Below are 18509 nucleotides of genomic sequence, written 5' to 3'. Positions count from 1 at the left end.
CGCGCACACACTGTGAAGAAAAAATATGTACACAATTAATATAAATAAAAATTATAGAGTCCCCTATCATAGGCAGACCCCCATCATAAGGCCTCTTAGGGGACATTATTTTACTAAAATGTAAGGGCTTATGAAATTCTTAAAGTTGTTTTCAGACTTCATAATGGGGCTTTCTAGGGCCTTTGACCCCACAACACCTTGAAATCTGCTTTTGTTCCCTCATCTTACTGTGACAAAAGAAGCAGCTCGGGACCTTTCTAATAAAATGCTGTATCTGGGCTCAGCCCAGAGCTGTAGACTCAGAACACCAGCCAGACCTGCTGGGAAGTAGAGGTTCAATTAGGAGTATAGGCTATTATCCTCCTGGTTATGTCAACCGGAAATTAGGGCCAGCGCAGAAATAGAAAATGGCCAGGAATAAAAAGGCATCATAAGGAGTTTGGTTTATTAGACTTATAAGTCACTTAAGGTAGAAAGGGATCCTCCAAACCATTTTATCCAATCTCCTTCATCTGGTTCTTGATGCTTCCTCTGGAACAAGCTGACACTAAACCCCTCCGTGACTGTCTATAGAAACAGCTATTCCATTAAAAATCCTCACCATGGTGAGTCAACTTTGTTTCTTTCTATGAGCCACCCACTCATCCTGTATCAGTCCATTATAGTAATTTGGGACAAGTCAATCTCTTACATACAGCAACCATATGACTAGCTGATTAGTGTTTCAAAAAATGAGGGGTACCACTAGTTGAAATGTTTGTATACATTTTTCTGCTTGGAAGTTAAGAAAACCTGGGAGAAAAAAAGGACACTTCCTGTAAAATTCTGTTTTTGTACTATGTTATTCCAAATAAATATCAGTTTCAACTGTAGAATGGTTTGGGGGTAGTAGCCATTCCTGTCTCGGACTAGTCATTCTGAGAAAAGCACCAGGATCATCCCAATTTGGTTGAGAGTCTCCTCATAAAATATGAAAATGAGTAATAAAATATGAGTCTTTTCATCAAAATATTTGGAGGCCATGAAGTGAGGAAAGATTGAATATGTTGAATGAGAGAATCATGGTTTAAATGCTTTAGACATCGTTACACAAGAGACTAAATCTAACACGATGAAAAGTCAGAGCCTTTCTTAGATCTAGATGAATAGTTATTAATGCTACATGGCGCGGACACTGGAGAGGAGTGACTAGATCTAAATTTCGTGGGAGAACTGATTCGAGCGACCCACATACCCTAAAGTTATTCCCTCTCAGCACCTCTTCCCCAGGTATAACATCATAAAATGAGCCATGTGACTCCTGGTATCAGGTAGAAGAGATTGAGAACTGCTGGTCTGTATCTGTGCACTGCATCTCTATAACAAAGGCTGAAGACCTTTGTAATGAAAAAGACAGGTGTTTCACATGATATTAACTTCAGTATACGTCCACACTTACTGCCAACCAGTAATGGCAGGAGCCATTAAACCCTGAATTACACCCTGAATGCCAACACTAATACCTTAATGGAAGTGAATATTATTGAGCATTTTTAAAAAAAAAAGAACAGGAAATCTGGCCCATGCCAACAACATGAATGGACCTGGAAGCCATTACGCTCAGTGAAATAAGTCAGTCACAAAAGGACAAATCCTGCATGATTCCACTTACACAAGCTATTCAATAAACTCAGAGAGGCATATAATAAAACGTTGGTTTCCAGGGACTGTGGGGAGTAGGAAACGGGTAGTTGTTGTTCAATGGGTATAAAGTTACAATTATAGCAGATGAGTAAGTTCCCCAGATCTGCTATACAACGTTGTACCTATAGTTTACAAGACGATATAGTGGACTTAAAAACTTACGAAGGTAAGTCTTATGTGAATGTTCTTACCACAAAAAAGTGGGTCACAAAAAAATCTTTTGTAGGTGATGGATATGTTTATTGCCTTAATTGTGGTGTGATGGTTATACAGTGTATGCAGAAGTCCAATTTCATCAACATGTGTACAGTAGACATGAGTTATCTTTGTGTGTGTATTAAGTATACCTCAGTAAAGCCGAGGGCAAAGAAGAAACATCAAAATTTCATGACGTAGTTTTCCTCCTTAGAACAGTTATTGGTTTACCATCAGGAAGTCTAGATGGGTCATGACTCAGAGGAAGGAGGGGAAAAAGTCCTCAAAGTCTTCTTATTCTCATGCCCATGATGCCCTGTTTCACACTCAAAACTTCTCTGCCCACCTGACCCCCAATGAATGAACCATCAGACTAAATGCAGTTTTATCCTCCCAAATCACCAACAGGAATGTGGGTCTATTAGAATCCTTATCACCCAAGGGGATACACGCTGTGCTGGGCTAACACATGCACCATCTAGAGGCGGAAACCACGTGACTGCTTCCTTGGAGGAAGCTAACTCAAGAGAGACACAGAAGGCGTGATTCAGGAGGAGCTGAAGGGATGAATCCTAACACCGCAGGACAAGGAAACTGTTTTCCATTCATCTTGAAAAGGTGAACCAGGAAAACAAACTTGGCTAATTTGATAATCACCGGTTTATTAGGACAAACAGTGACAAGGAAGGAGCACTGCACCTGATGACAGCAGCCCCTCAGCAGGGTATAAAAGGGCACCGGGGGCAAGCAGACCTCCAAACCTTCCAAACCCACCTTCCTGAAAACCCACCCAGACTCTCCACCCTCTGACACCATGGTCAACTCCTGTTGTGGCTCCGTCTGCTCTGACCAGGGCTGTGGCCAAGGCTGCTGCCAGGAGACCTGCTGCCGCCCCAGCTGCTGCCAGACCACCTGCTGCAGGACTACCTGCTACCGCCCCAGCTGCTGTGTGTCCACCTGCTGCCGCCCCAGCTGCTGCATCTCTAGCTGCTGTCGCCCCAGCTGCTGCCAGACCACCTGTTGCAGGCCCAGCTGCTGTGGCTCCACCTGTTGTGGCCCCTCCTGCTGTGGCTCCAGCTGCTGCTGCCCCACCTGCTGCCAGACCACCTGCTCCCGGACCACCTGCTGCCGCCCCAGTTGCTGTGGCTCCAGCTGCTGCAGGCCCACCTGCTGCATCTCTAGCTGCTGCCGCCCCAGCTGCTGCCAGACCTGTTGCCGCCCCACCTGCTGCATTTCTAGTTGCTACCGCCCCTCCTGTTGTGGCTCCAGCTGCTGCAGGCCCACCTGCTGCATCTCCAGCTGCTGCCGCCCCTCCTGTTGTGGCTCCAGCTGCTGCCGCCCCACCTGCTGCATCTCCAGCTGCTGTCGCCCCTCCTGCTGCCAGACCACCTGCTGCCGCCCAGTCTGCTCTAGTGGTTCTTGCTGCTGATGGCCCTGACCTGCACTCACCTGGTTTTCGTCAACCCACCTTCTTGATGTGGTTCCAGTGAACTGAGTCAGGAGACGCCGACTGTAAAATCTCAGTTCCAACTGATTCTTAAACTTATCTTGGCCTCCAAATATACTGTCCCTCCCACCCAATGAACACTATTAATGAACACACTGTGTACATTTTCTCTGCAATCTACTAACCAACATGTCACCCTGATTGATACGTTTGTTCCCTGCCAGATTTTCTTATATGGAGTTTCCCCAAATCTTAAATAAATCTTAATTTTCCAGGCATACAAATACAAGAGCATTGTGTTTCATTATTTTTTCTCCTTCACTTGTCAATTCTTCCATTGTTCTTCTCTGCAGAGATCAGACTACATGTGATTTCTGGATTTCCACTTCCATTCCCTTAGCGTCCTGATTTTACTATAGGAAGATGCTTTCTTACAGCCAGGACCTAGAACTTTGCCGTGGTCCTTCTCCTGGTGAGGGAGCCAGCTCTGGGAAGGCTAGGGGAGTTAACATCTGTAGGAACAGTGCTCAACCAGTGGATGGGAGTGGTAAATGCTCTAGCTTCTTTCCTCTCTCGTGGGGGCATATTGTACCGTCTCCAGAGGTCTTCAGTTGCATTAAAGTCCAAATGTCTATAGGAGTACTCTGCTCATTAAATCATTCTATATTGTGGATTAAAAATCCAGGTACAGCTTACCTGAGCTCACTATTTCAGTCTTTTACAACGCTGCAGTCAAGGTGTTAGCTGCCACTGGCATCTCATCTAATGTCTTGACTGGGGAAAAATCCACTTCCAAACTACTTACATGGTTGTTACAGGATTCAATTCCTCGAGGGCCATCAGAGTGAGAGCCTCAGTTCCTTGCTGGTTGTTGAATGGAGACTGTGCTCAGTGCTTTCCAGCACAGATCTCTCCCACACAGCAGCTTTCTTCATCAAAGCCAGTGAGAGAGAAAGTTGGCTAGCAAGATGGAAGTCACAATCTTTTGTAACTTAATCACTTGAGGCTGCCATATGCTGTTGGTGAGAAGCAAGTTACTCACGGGGAGAGAATTCTGTAAGACCATGAAACCGAGAGGTAGAAATCACTGGGCCATCTTAGAGGCTGCCTACCACTCCCTTACATAATACTGAGTGAACGATTAAAACACATAATATAAATAGGAAGACTCATTTATGAAACATTTAAAACATGCAAAACTCTCAGTGAAAAAAATCAAAGTGCAAAAGAATGTATGTAATATGCCACTCTTCATGCAAGACAGGGCGAGATACAGCTATACGAGTACATAAGTATTAGCTTGCACATGCAAAAGTAAACATCAGAAGGTTAAACCCAAAGCTAATAAACATGGTAACTATAGAAAAAAGGAGGAACAGGGCACAAGGGAAAGGGATAAATGTGATATTTCTCTGAATAAACTTTGTCATATAATTTGTACTTGGAGATAAATGTTACATATTTAAAAATAAAATTAAATCAAAAGGAAAAAAAACATGCAAAACTAAACTATATTGCTTAGGATGCATACCTAGGTGGTAAAACTATAAAGAAAATCAATGAAAAGATTACTTTAAAAATCAGGATCGTGGTTATCTGTAGGGTGGAAGGAGCGAGATGTGGTCAAGAGATGACACATCAAGGGCCCTCTTGGTGACAGCAACGCTCTATTTCTTGACTTGGGTGTTGGGTATATGGATGTTTGCTTCGTAAATATTTATTATATTAATCATGTACATTCTATAGATTTTCAGTGTACAGTAGTCTCCTCCACCCCAAATCTGTGGTTTCACTTTCCATAGTTCCAGTTACACATAGTCAACCATGGTCTGAAAATAGTAAATGGAAGATTCCAGAAATAAATAGTTCATAAGTTTACTGCACGCCATTCTGAGCAGTGTGAGGAAACCTCGCGCCATCCTGCTCCATCCCACCTGGGCTGTGAATCATCCCAGTGTCCAGCGCATCCACACTGTACATACTCCCCACCTGTCAGTCATTTTAGTAGCCCTCTCGGTTACCAGATTGTAGTGCTTGTGTTTAAGGAACCCTTATTTCACTTAACAATGACCCCCAAATGCAAGAGTAGTGATGCTGGCAATTTGGATATGCCAGAGAGAAGCTGTAAAGTGCTTCCTTTAAGTGAAAAAGTGAAAGTTCTTGACTTAATAAAAAAAGATTAAAAATCGTATGCTGAGGTTGCTAAGATCTACAATAAAAATGGATCTTCGATCTGTGAAATTGTCATGAAAGAAATTTGTGCTAGTTTGCTGAGAGACCCCATTCACATAACTTTTTTTGTTCTATTTTGTTCTATTAGTTATGTTCCATTTTGTTATCAGTTATGTTTGTTTATCTATTACTGTGCCTGATTTATAAATTAAACTTTATCATAGATATCTATCTACAGGAAAAAACGTAGTATATATAGGGTTCATTGCTATCTGCGGTTTCAGGCATCCTCTGGGAGTCTTGGAATATATTCCCCATAGATAAGGGGGGACTACTAGGTGTACTTTTCATAATAAGAAAGAATTTTTTAAAAAATCAGGGTGAACTGAAATGCTTGCTGTATTTAATATCAAAAAACAAATATTAAATTAAACACTGATTGAAGACAAAGAACAAAGAAAAATTCTTTTGTTATATACCAATGGTATATGGGCATTTATATTATTTTAAATATTGTTCTAATTACACATATTATACTACTTAATAGCAAGACTAGTAATATTGTTTAATGTTTATCCCTATCATTTAGCCATACCTATTATAAGTGTTTCTATTTAGATCACATTATCACTACGTTGTAATTCAGTTAGTGGTAGTACATAGCTACAGACAAAATACATATCAAGTATTTATAAAAAATGAGTACTAATGTACTGTATGTCAAACCTGATAAGAAAAACCTTTTTTGCATGCCATTCTTTAAGGCATATATTAACATGCAGTGTCCCATTTCCCAGGGAGACACAAGTTCCTCAAGGTGACTGCAAATATCCATTGGGTCCACTTCATTCGAATTTCCTTGATGTTTACCTACCTAAGCTCTTTTATTATGGAATTCTATAAAGATAATAAAGCAATTAATTTAAAAAGGAAAACAAAAGGGCACAAAAGAAAAATATTACACTTCATCTACGCTATGTAACAAAAGAGGGACAGTTTTAGGTAAACAATACATAATGTGTGTGTATGCCCCTGATGTTAATTACCAGTTACATTTCGCCAGACTATGGGTAGAATTTTTAGCAAGGAGTACATAGAGTGATATCTCTCCTGGTTTCGATTTCCATATTTTAAAAACACCCAGTGTGCTGTCTATAGTAATTTCCCACTGTGGTTCATGCCCCATTGTTCCACTCTCATCCGGGGAGGTATTATATATCTAATACCAGGTTTTGGTATTAGAATGATCTAAAAGAGTAAAGAGAATTATCAGTGTTTCAGTCTGAAATTGCTCAAAGTTCAGTCTTTCAAATTCAGGATCGTTTAGATGCTACCAATTATATTTTAATATTTTAGTTACTTCTATTCCCAATTTAATATTATAGAAATATATGTAATATAGAGAGTTTAAGGAGGTGTATCTCAAACTTGGCTACACATTAAGATTACGTGAAGGGCTTAAAAACTTCTGACCCAGGCCAGACACCAGACCAGTTAAATTAGAATATTTCTGGGCAAGACCCAGGCATCGGTACTTTTGATCACTCCCCTTGTGATTCCAATATGCAGCCAGCTTTGCAAACTACTGGTCGAGGGGCTGATTTTCTGCACACTTCTCTATTAAGAGAATGTACTTTGCCTTTGCAACTGTTGTAAAAGTGTTGTCTTAATCTACCTGAATTTATATAGGAAACTCCCCTAGTAATCAAAAACTCTTTTTTAAATATTTTTTTTCTTTTCCCTCAGCATCTCATAGCAAATCAAGTGACCATCTCTCCCCTCGGGACACCATGTTGCCTCACAATATAACTATTTCAACATCTCATGTCCTCTAGCTCTACAAACACAGACCTATACAATTGAAACATGTAAATCAAGCGTTTGCTAAGTAAGTTGTTGTGATAAAGATATTGCAAGGGGCTTGGTCTTTAAATGTCCTAATTAAGACATTTAAAGATGTCATTAAAGGGTGACTAACTTGTTTTTGTTTGCCTGGGACTTTCCTAATTTTAACACTGAGTACTGAGTTCTCAGAAGCCCCTCAGTCCCAAGCAAACAGAGACAGCTGGTCACCCTACCATGAAACTGCTGGTAACAGCATTAAACCTTCGTACTATTAGAACTGTTCTGAATGCCCTAGTGATTCATGCATCAACATTAGCAATTCTCACAGACATATACCAAGCTCAAGGTGCCAGACAAAAAAGAAATTATACTATATTATCATTTACTATCTTTTGTTTGAAGTTCGAGATCACAACTAATCTATGGTGAAAAATATTAAAACAGTGGGTGCCACTATGGTATTGGAGAGTTTACTGAAGTCACATGTGGGAACTTTCCGGTATAATGGTATACTTGCTAGGTATGCAGTTACATGGATGTGTCTATTTATCAACATTCATTACATTGTGCACTTAGGATTCATGCAGTTCAATGTATGCAAATTTTGCCTAAAATGTAAAATAAATCATGGAAAACAAATTTAAAACAGTGACTAGAAATATGTATTTATGAATAAATCTGTCTTTCCCAAATTGTTAGGTTGGCTAATTTGCCTTAAGTACAAGTCTTTTAGTTAAATTACACTACTGTCATTTGATGTTGCTTTTCCACGTTGTATTATAGTTGCGTGTATGTGTGTGTGTGTGTGTGTGTGTGTGTGTGTGTGTGTGGTCTTCTCAGCAAACTGTAAATTCCCTGGGAGGAGACTCTAAGTCACATATGTAATCGCAACTAAATCACATGCAACCGCAATGACTGTCAACTTGTGTCTCTCAGATTATCCACTTGACAGATCTGCATTATAAACAGGGCAGCAATTGGATACAGGCACTTCTGAAAAGTTTGAGTGAACTGAATACAGCAGTCAGTCTCTAAGTGTGGTTCTTGGACCTTCAGCATCAGTATTGTCTGGGTACTTGTTAGAAGAGCTGAACTGTAAGCTCTGCCCTGCAATCAGAAACTCTGGGAGGAGTATCCACTTTTCAATAAGCCCTCAGAGGAGTCTGATGCACGCTCAAGTTGGACAATCACCAAATAGAGGATAAGTGCAAATAGTAATTAAATAAGGTAGAACTGAGTAAAATACATGCACGTTTCAAATTAATCCAAAAATCTTGTGCCATAGATTTCCCAGCTCTGGAGATAAGTTCTGAGGAAAGGGACATTCTGATTCAACATTTTAATTTTCTTTTGTCCACTGAAGAAATATTTTTAATTAAGAATGAGATGAGGAGTAAAACATGAGGCTATGTCTTCCAGAATCTAAGAGATGTGAACAAACATGTGTGACAGCAAAGTAACTCCTTAATGAGCGATGGAATGAATGTTGTAGGAACAGGAATCACAGAGATAAATTGCCTGCCAGGATTTTTAGGGTAAGAACTTGATCCAAGGTTTGAAACATCTAAGGGAGCCCATTCCAGTGGGGTAGAGGTCCCCAATATCACACACATGTAGAGCTGTCCCCTTCCTCATTGCTCACAAAGGACCCACAGGGGTCATTTTTCTCTTGTCACATGCCAGATGCTACACTATGCAGATGGGATTTCTTCTCCATTAGTCATTGGAAGAAATGAACAACCAGAAATGCATCTGCCCAAATCCCACCTTGATCAGGGATACGCGGGGGTGCGGGGGCAAGTAGGAAATGTAACTCCGAATGCCAATATCACATGACAGCCCTCTGTGGAGGAAGATGAGGAGAGTGTGGTCCAGAAGATGCCAGCAGGTGTGAAACAGAGGAAGAGCAAATCAGATAGAATTTATCATATCTGGAAAGGAAAGTGTTGTTTCCAACAAGTTTAAACCATTAAATGGATAAACATTATTGTGTAATCTGATCTTACTGAAACATTAGGTAAACAAAAACAAGGAAAACGTGTTGACAACTCACTCTGTTCAGGCAGTATATAAGAGGATGTGGCATGAGGAGACTCCCAAACTCGAGAACCTCACTCTCCTGGAAACCCACCCAGACCCTCCACCCTCTGACACTATGGTCAACTCCTGTTGTGGCTCCGTCTGCTCTGACCAGGGCTGTGGCCAAGGCTGCTGCCAGGAGACCTGCTGCCAGCCCAGCTGCTGCCAGACCACCTGCTGCAGGACCACCTGCTGCCGCCCCAGCTGCTGTGTGTCCAGCTGCTGCCGCCCCAGCTGCTGTGGTTCCTGCTGCTGCAGGCCCACATGCTGCATCTCCAGCTGCTGCCAGCCCTGCTGCCGCCCCAGCTGCTGTGTGTCCAGCTGCTGCCGCCCCTCCTGCTGTGGTTCCTGCTGCTGCAGGCCCACCTGCTGCATCTCCAGCTGCTGCCGCCCCTCCTGCTGTGGCTCCAGCTGCTGTGGCTCCAGCTGTTGCCGTCCCTGCTGCTGCCCCTGCTGCTGCCTCCGCCCAGTCTGTGGCCAAGTCTCCTGTCACACCAACTGCTATCGCCCCACCTGTGTCATCGCCACCTGCCCTCGCCCCATGTCCTGTGCTTCTTCCTGCTGCTGAATCTCTGCCTGTAATCTTTGTCACACCATGGATGTCCTCACGAGTCATATAAAATGTGTTGGAGCCAGTCAATGACAGGGGAATGAACTTTTAGCTGCCAAGTCTTCTGATTTCGCATTCAGAGTTGGTGTTCAGTTCTAGGAAATGACAGATGAAAACACGTTCGTCCAATGATTTTAACCCAGGCCCAGATGCATCTATTTTTATACCAGCAATGTTCCATCTAAGTATAAGCTGAATGTGATGATCTCACATAACACTGTTTCCATATGTTCTTAATAAACAGCCATTTCCCCTGATATTGAAACCTCCTGATTTGTTAATGATTTGATGTGTGTGTGCATGTGTGTATGTGTGCCTTTCCCTAGCACTTCACACCAAGGAATCTTGCTTTAAACGCAGGACAGCAAATTCAAGAGTAGTTAACTATGCTGGAACTGAGACTCCACCGGACATTTGTTGTATGACATGGGCAAAGTTATTTAACCTCTTCAAGCCTCAGTTTTTTTCTCTGTGAAATGGGAATAATACATTATAGTCTTCAAAGGCTCAAAGACATAATCCATGTAATACACTTAGCATAGAGTGGGGCACATAATGCAAGCTCTCAAAAATATCATTTTTATTGTTACTGCTATTGCAACACTACCTAGGCTAGAACACTATCTTAGCATAGTGTTCTCTTTGACAAAAGAGCAAAGACAGTTTGTATAATTGTTTCACTGTCCTCTATAACTTTGATATACTCGTACGTCTCAAATGTCCCTTAAAATCTTTAGGGCATAGATCATAAAGTCATCTAAATTTCACTTGACTATATTTCTACTTCCAGTATGCCCCATTATTTGGGTGTGTGAATTGTGGGTGTTCTATTTACCTCAAGTACTTTTTCCTTTCGTCCTCCCTCTTCTTTTCTCCCTTATTTCGTTCCTCCTTCCCTCCTTCCCTCCCTCACTCCCTCCCTTCCTCCTTTTCTTCATTTCTCCTTTTTTCCTCTTTAAACAATAAACTTTCTCTCAGAATACTTACTAAGTGTACCCTCTAAATTCAGGTATCTGGGTGTTTATAAAGTCCATGGAAACTTTTCCATCAAAATTCTAGAACTTTTTATAAAGAGATGCTCAAATTTTTAGTATTTCAAGACTGAAATTCCTTCCTAATTTTAACCTCTCATGACATTAAAGTTTCCCATCTTCTTGATGGTTTTACCCTCTCATTTTAGGCTTTTATCACCTTGCTTGGTGTTACTTAAGAAAATGTGCAGGATATTTTTTTGAGACTCAGTTTTCTCATCACCAAAATTCAGGTAAGAATGATCCTCCTTAGGATCATAAATGTGTCACAACATATACAATAATATTTTTATACAAATATAAGGGTCTATAAGTTTTGGTTCATAATCTGAAGTATATTAAAAACATTTTAAACTCAAATTTTCATATATCAGAGTTCTATATATTTGCTATATTTTCAAATAACTTAACAAGTGTAACTAAGAGTAGATTGTTATTTTTGAAATTTTTTAAAAAAAAATTTAAGGTTTCAAGAGACAAACTAGATAGAGTATGATATAAAGTGGGTTTCACCCCAACACAGTTTGAGTGTTACAGTGTTAGTAAATCATAGAAGAGTCTCACAGACATTTTTCAGCTTCACCTTTTCAGCTTACTCTAAAATGTTCTACAGCTCTGTATTGCCATATACTGGAATTAACAAATCTTTTATCTTCCCATATGTTCTTCCTTAATAGCTGATAATTACAGGATGCAGGTTCTGGTTTTAATATTATACTTTATTAGCTAGGCCTAAATCAAAGAATGTAAGTTTTAATACTCCCTTTTTCAGTATTAAAGTATATGAGGCTTATAATTTCCTGTTTTTACCAGAACTACAATCACAGTGGGAACAAGATGGCACACTGAGTCTGGGTAATAAAAGGGCGATTTACAAAAGTGTGGCTAGAGTATAAAGAAAGCAACAAGAAAAGCTCCGTACCCAGGGCTCATTCCAGCAAGGCACAGTTACCCCATAGGTGTCAAGGCCTGTGCAAGGATTTGGGTGAAGTAGCCAAAAAGGTGGGATGCAAAACTTCTTAGGAGTGCTGCCTGCAGGCACTCACTGTACAGTAATTCCCATCAGGGAGAGTTATGGTGCTCTGGATGCTCCAAAAGTGAGACTGGCGATATGGTGGTAGAGAAAACCAAGGTAGAAATGGTTATGAACGGGAAAGTGTGACTGGAGTGATTAGTCTGTGGTCCCATCAAGTTTACCTGAATGCACAGTGAGATGGATTTTAAGTAAATTAAAATTTGGCCAGGTTAAATATGTACCTTTGGAATTGCTCAAGCCCTTCTAGGTAGCAAATACTAAGCAATATAAATTCCAGAAGAGCAACAAGAGATGACTATTCTGATTAAGAAAATAGCTGAAGTAAGAGTTTTAATCCCATGAACTCCCTTTAACAGTCCTGTCTGGCCAGTATATGGAAAGACAGTTCCTAGAGGTTAACAGTGGAATCTTGGTGATTAAACAAGATCATTTCCCTGATTGCTTCAGCTGTAACTAATATGAAAGAACTTTACAGGAAGCACAACAAGGCTATCAAGACTGGTATGCAATTACAGGCTCAATTAATGCATTCTTTACAACGCCAGTGTCAGAGTCCAGCCAGGTGCAATTTACTTTCTCATGGCAGGGAACCCAGTATACATTTAGTGCTTGGCCACACAGACATTTGAGTTCACTGGCATATTGCCATAATCTAGTGAGGTGTGCTTGGACTTGATAACCATTAAGAGTAACTTAATCCTATAATTGATGATTGCGGTACTAGTGCATGAAAAACCATTAAAGAAATAGAAAAAGCAAGTCCAGAAATAGAAAATACATGAGGGAATACAGTATATGAAAAGGTGGCATTTCAAATCAGTAGGGGAAAAATGTATTGTTTAAAAAATGGTGATTTATGGATGATGTGATACAGAATTGCACACCTGAAATCTATGTAATTTTACTAACAATTGTCACCCCAATAAATTAAAAATAAATTTAAAAAAAAATAAAAAAAAATAAAAAATGGTGTTGGGCTATGGTCATATCAAATTTAAAAAACATCTAAACCTCATTATCTCATAACAGTATACATTCCTAATGGATTAATATTTGAAAATAGGAAACATGAAATTTTGAACATAACAGAAGAAACTATGAGACCATGTTTATACAAATTTGCAAGAGGAAAGGCCTTTCTAAGTATGACACCAATCCCAGAAGCCATAAAAGAAAAAATTAATAAATTTGACTGTATCAAAAGTAAACATCTATGTGGCAAAAACCACATGAGCAAAGTAAAAAAGACAAACTGGTAAAAAGATTTGACATTCACATTACATAAAATGGCTAATTTTTATACATAACGAGTTCCTGCAAAAATCAGTGTATGAAGACTAAACCCAGTAGAAAAAACAAAAGCATAAATTACAAATATAGAAGGTTTTCTTCAATTTTCCTTATACAAAAGGAAATACAAATAGCTCTTAAACATTTGAAGAGCTGCTCAATCTCACTTACAATAAGAGAAATGCAAATTCAAATCACATGGAGAAACGTTAACACCTATCTATCATATTGATATAGATAGATAGATAGATAGATAGATAGATAGATAGATAGGCATAAAGAAAGACAGACAGAAAGAAAGAAAGGCAGACAGATGTCTGTATACAGAGGGTGCCAAAAAGTGTATACACATTTTAAGAAAGAAAAACTGTATTAAAATTGTAATACTCAATATATACCGATAACAAAAGATGAATACAAGTCACATGTGACTTCTGCAATTACAAGAGGTGCTCAAAGTGGTTACCATCAGCGTCCAGACACTTCTGATTATGGTGAACTACTGTTTGAGCAATGTTGACCAAAGTGTCCACTTGTATACATATTTTTGGCACCCCCGGTATGTATTAATAGATGACTATTTGTATCTGTGTATCACGTGTATCACTGCGTTAATAAAAATGGAGAAAAACAAGCATTCACACAGTGCTAGAAGAGTAAACCGGCACAATCTCTATGGAAGGTGAAGTTGGCATTGTCTAACAAACACTCTAAATGAATGTATACTCTTTGATCCTGTAATTCTATTTCTTTAGGAATTTATCTTACAGAAAATACACACATGTGAAATTATGTATGAACAAGCTTATTCACTGCAGTGCTGTATATACTATCAAAAGACTGGAAACAAACTAAATGTCCAACAATGCAGATTGCCTCAATAAATTATGTTACATTCATTAAATGGAATACTATGCTACTGTAAAAGAAAAAGAATGGCAAAGCTGTGTAAATGCTATCTGAATGCTTCAAGGGAAACCAGCAAAGCAGGAAGAGCTGATATGCTACCATTTGTACAAGTGAAAGAAATGAATAAATATTCCTATTGGTTTCTTATGGATTAAGTATCTCCAGAAGGATTCACAAAAAGCTGGAAACTCTGCCTGCCTTCAAGAAGGGGACCTGGGAAGAAAGGTTGGAGGGATACGTCTCACTATGTGTCTTCCTTTTTAAACACATATGTGCACGCACACACAGGATATTCAAAAGGTTTAAATTAAAAGTTAAAATATAAAAAATGCAAAGTATAAAAACCTTTCTCCAGAGACTACTTTGTTTTGGTTTTTACTTTTCACTTCTTCCCATCTGAGATGACGCAAAGCAACATTGAAGTTTTCCTGTACTCCTGCCAAAGGGATGACTTTCTTTTCATGTCTCAGCCATGCTGGGATATAGAGGGAGTGATGCAATCCACAGCCCACCTCAGTGGGCCTGATCAGAGGGTTAATTCAAAGAGTGGGGAGAGTTGGGGATGGGGAAAAAGTTTCTAACCCCTTGGGAAAATGGGCTATGGTGGCATCAAATCATAAATCAATTACCTATCTTGAGGCAACTTTACTGGGTATGTACAGTCCCTATTCTCTAAAAGAAAAATTAAACAGTGAGCAAGCATGTTTGGGGCATACAGGTAAATTCTAAGGGAATTGCTTAAATGTTATATATTCTTCTCCTTTATTGCAATATAAGTAATATGTGGAAGGGACTACAGATCTTAGTTTGAACTATTTAGGAAAATATACAATGGTCACAGAATTAAAAAAAAAAAAGGAAAATATTATATGAATAGTGAATTTCAAGAGGTCCTTAGGCCCATAAAAGGGAATTTGATGGAGGTTCCGCAGAATACATGTCTATACATGTTTACTGACAATGGGATTTTTAATGACTTCATAGAAGTGTCATGTACCATTTTTATATGTAAATTAGGTTCTGGACCCAGTTCCACTGATTTCCCCACATCTCCCACAAGCAATGCTCCAGACACCACCTGGGTGTCCTACAATTCAACTCAATTCTGAAAATGTCTACCCAGAGATAGCATCAGATTCTACAGGTTAAGGGTTTAGTCCCACAGGACTGGCACCTCCACTTCAGAAGCCAGTCGCCATCCCATGTTGTCACCTATACTTGTGACTGACTGGATATAAATCAGAGATTCCCACAATGCCCTCCTCAGGTTAGACTAATTTGCTCAAGTGGCGCACAAAACTCAGAGAAACATTTTACTTACTAGAGCATAGGTTTATCATAAAAAGATAACTCAGGAATAGCTGGACGGAAGAGATGCATAGGGCAGGTACGGGGAAAAAGAGCAGAGCTTCCATGCCCTCTCCAAGTGCATTACCTTCCCTTCACCTCTACATGTTCACCAAGCCATATGCTCTGTGAACCTCATCCTTCTGGGTTCTTATGGAGGCTTCATTACACAGTCATAATTGATTAAATCATTGACCACTGATGATTGATTTAACCTTCAACCCCTTTTCCCTCCACAGAGGTTTAGTGTGGCTGGTACTGAAAGTTCCAATCCTCCAATCACAAGGTTGGTTTCCAAAATCACTTCATTGATATTACAAAAGACACCTTCTCGCTCCTATCACAGGAAATTCCAAGGGTTTTAGGAGCTCTGTGCCAGGAACTGGGTCAAACACCAAATAGATATTTCTTGTTATCAATCACAACATCACAGTATGTTAATAACACACTCTGCTCCATTAACTTGGAGCAGTATGAGGGTTAAGACATGTGGGTTCTTTCCTTAAATGTATTTTTTTTTTCCCGAATGCCTGTAGCACTGAAGAAGACCTCTTATTTTAGAGTATAATCATATGAGGCTTTAAACTTTATAAAGTATAAACTTTATGGATGCAATTTTCTGTGTAAATACACGTAGGATGATGAATATGTCATTTATATTCCCTTAATTCATCTAAGAAAATCTTACAGATAAGTGATACTACAAAAATTACTAGACTTTTTAGCTTTAGAATATTTGAAAAAAATGTTAATGAAACCTCCATAAAGTATAACCATGACCTATTTTGATATTTCAAAAGGCAGATCAAAAACTGTCATCCCAATTACTCTACCCCAGCAGAAAGATTTCTAAAAATCAACACTGATCTATTCTAGATGAGTCTTTGCTAACTGTTTCAAAGTGCATCAGGCTGAAGAAAAATAACACAGAAAAATAACAAAATAACCTAGCAATTTCACTAGCACAATGAACACCCAGAATACAAACAATGAATCATATGTTTCCTCATTTCTCACACTCAAAAAGATGAGCTTACTTCCTTCTTTCCTACCAGCATTCCATCTGATTGATACACAAATTTTTCCACCAGGGATTCTAGCCCCAACAGAAGCTCTCCAAAAATCATACAAAGATGAGAAACAGACAAGAGATAGTGATCTGCCTGAGTCACATGATATTCAGGGAGTGAAACCTTGTGACACTGCAAGCAAAGGAGAAACATAAATGGTGATTCATGTGAGAACACTAGGGGACTTGAGAAAAGGGAAATAATTACTTCTTAGAAAAATACCATAATACAATTTACTAATTTCACTTAGTAATTAACATAAAAATAAGGAAATAGTTTTTTCATAATCATGGAAGTCCCTCAGCTGGGTATAAAAGGGGACATGTGGCAAGGAGACTCCCAAACTTGAGAACCTCACTCTCCTGGAAATCCACCCAGACCCTCCACCCTCTGACACCATGGTCAATTCTTGTTGTGGCTCCGTCTGCTCTGACCAGGGCTGTGGCCAAGGCTGCTGCCAGGAGACCTGCTGCCGCCCCAGCTGCTGCCAGACCACCTGCTGCAGGACCACCTGCTGCCGCCCCAGCTGCTGTGGTTCCAGCTGCTGCCGCCCCAGCTGCTGTGGTTCCAGCTGCTGCAGGCCCACCTGCTGCATCTCCAGCTGCTGCCGCCCCCAGCTGCTGTGGTTCCAGCTGCTGCCGCCCCTCCTGCTGTGGTTCCAGCGGCTGTGGTAGCAGCTGCTGCCGCCCATCCTGTTGCATTTCTAGCTGCTGCCGCCCCTCCTGCTGTGGTTCCAGCTGCTGTGGTTCCAGCTGCTGCCGCCCATCCTGTTGCATCTCCAGCTGCTGCCGCCCCAGCTGCTGTGGTTCCAGCTGCTGCCGCCCCTCCTGCTGTGGTTCCAGCTGCTGTGGTTCCAGCTGCTGCCGCCCATCCTGTTGCATTTCTAGCTGCTGTCGCCCCTCCTGCTGTGGTTCCAGCGGCTGTGGCTCCAGCTGCTGTCGCCCCAGCTGCTGCCCCTGCTGCTGCCTCCGCCCCGTCTGTGGCCAGGTCTCCTGTCACACAAACTGCTATCGCCCCACCTGTGTCATTGCCACCTGCCCCCGCCCCATGTGCTGCGCCTCCTCCTGCTGCTGAGCCCCCAGCTCTGTAACCACCACCTCCATTTACCTCTGTCCTCACAGATGTAGACCTTCCTTTTGTGCTGACACATGGAGTAAGGTTGATATTGCTCAACTGAACTGGGCCCTGTAATGCCAATGAGGTACCAGGTCACACTACTGAAGATGGATATGGCCTGGAGCACGTACACAGTCACAGATTTTACCCTTCAACCTGACAACTGGTGAAATCATTCTCCTTTCTTATTCTAGTACTTTTCTGTAACTTGATATATTTCTGTACCAAAATAAAGTTACACTTCCCTGCACTAAAAATCAGTGTGATTGTTGCTCCCTTAAGATTCTGTTTTCAGTTTCTAGACAAGCGTATTTGTAGGACACACAATATGGTTTTGTCGCTTCTCAGTAAAAGTCAGTTTCCATTATTCACTACCTGATTTTTTCTAGGTGCCTCCTTATTTCATGGGCAAATCACCCAGCACTATGAATCTGTCTTAGGTAAAAAATTAAAAAATGAGAACTAGAAGTTTGGAGGACTCTATGTATATGAATGCAAAGAGAACATGATACATGCATGCTTCCTGCGTCACCTCAGGTATCACGTCTGTGCAATGTGCTGCTTAGCACAGGTTACAGGTTTCTATTCAGCCTTGCACTCAGTGATGTCACCCACACAGCAATACAAGTGTGCACTGATTCTGCCCCCATTTACAACAGGACCTCAGCCACGTCTCATT

The 18509-nt window shown here is 40.6% G+C and overlaps 2 protein-coding genes across 2 annotated transcripts; both read left to right on the top strand.

Moving 5' to 3' along the window:
- Window positions 1-2692: 2692 nt before the first annotated feature.
- Window positions 2693-3307, top strand: LOC117013423 (keratin-associated protein 4-3-like). Its single transcript, XM_033090572.1, has one exon. It carries the CDS (start codon window positions 2693-2695, stop codon window positions 3305-3307), a length of 615 nt encoding a protein of 204 aa, XP_032946463.1.
- A 6190-nt stretch (window positions 3308-9497) lies between these two features.
- LOC117013421 (keratin-associated protein 4-7-like) lies at window positions 9498-17788 on the top strand. Its single transcript, XM_033090569.1, is given in 3 exon segments — window positions 9498-9969; window positions 17165-17325; window positions 17327-17788. Coding segments are annotated over 3 exon segments (1095 nt in total).
- The last annotated feature ends 721 nt before the right edge of the window (window positions 17789-18509 follow it).

The sequence above is a fragment of the Rhinolophus ferrumequinum genome, chromosome 21 (genome assembly GCF_004115265.2).
Source record: "Rhinolophus ferrumequinum isolate MPI-CBG mRhiFer1 chromosome 21, mRhiFer1_v1.p, whole genome shotgun sequence".
NCBI lineage: Eukaryota > Metazoa > Chordata > Mammalia > Chiroptera > Rhinolophidae > Rhinolophus > Rhinolophus ferrumequinum.
This window is presented reverse-complemented; position numbering and strand designations above follow the sequence as displayed.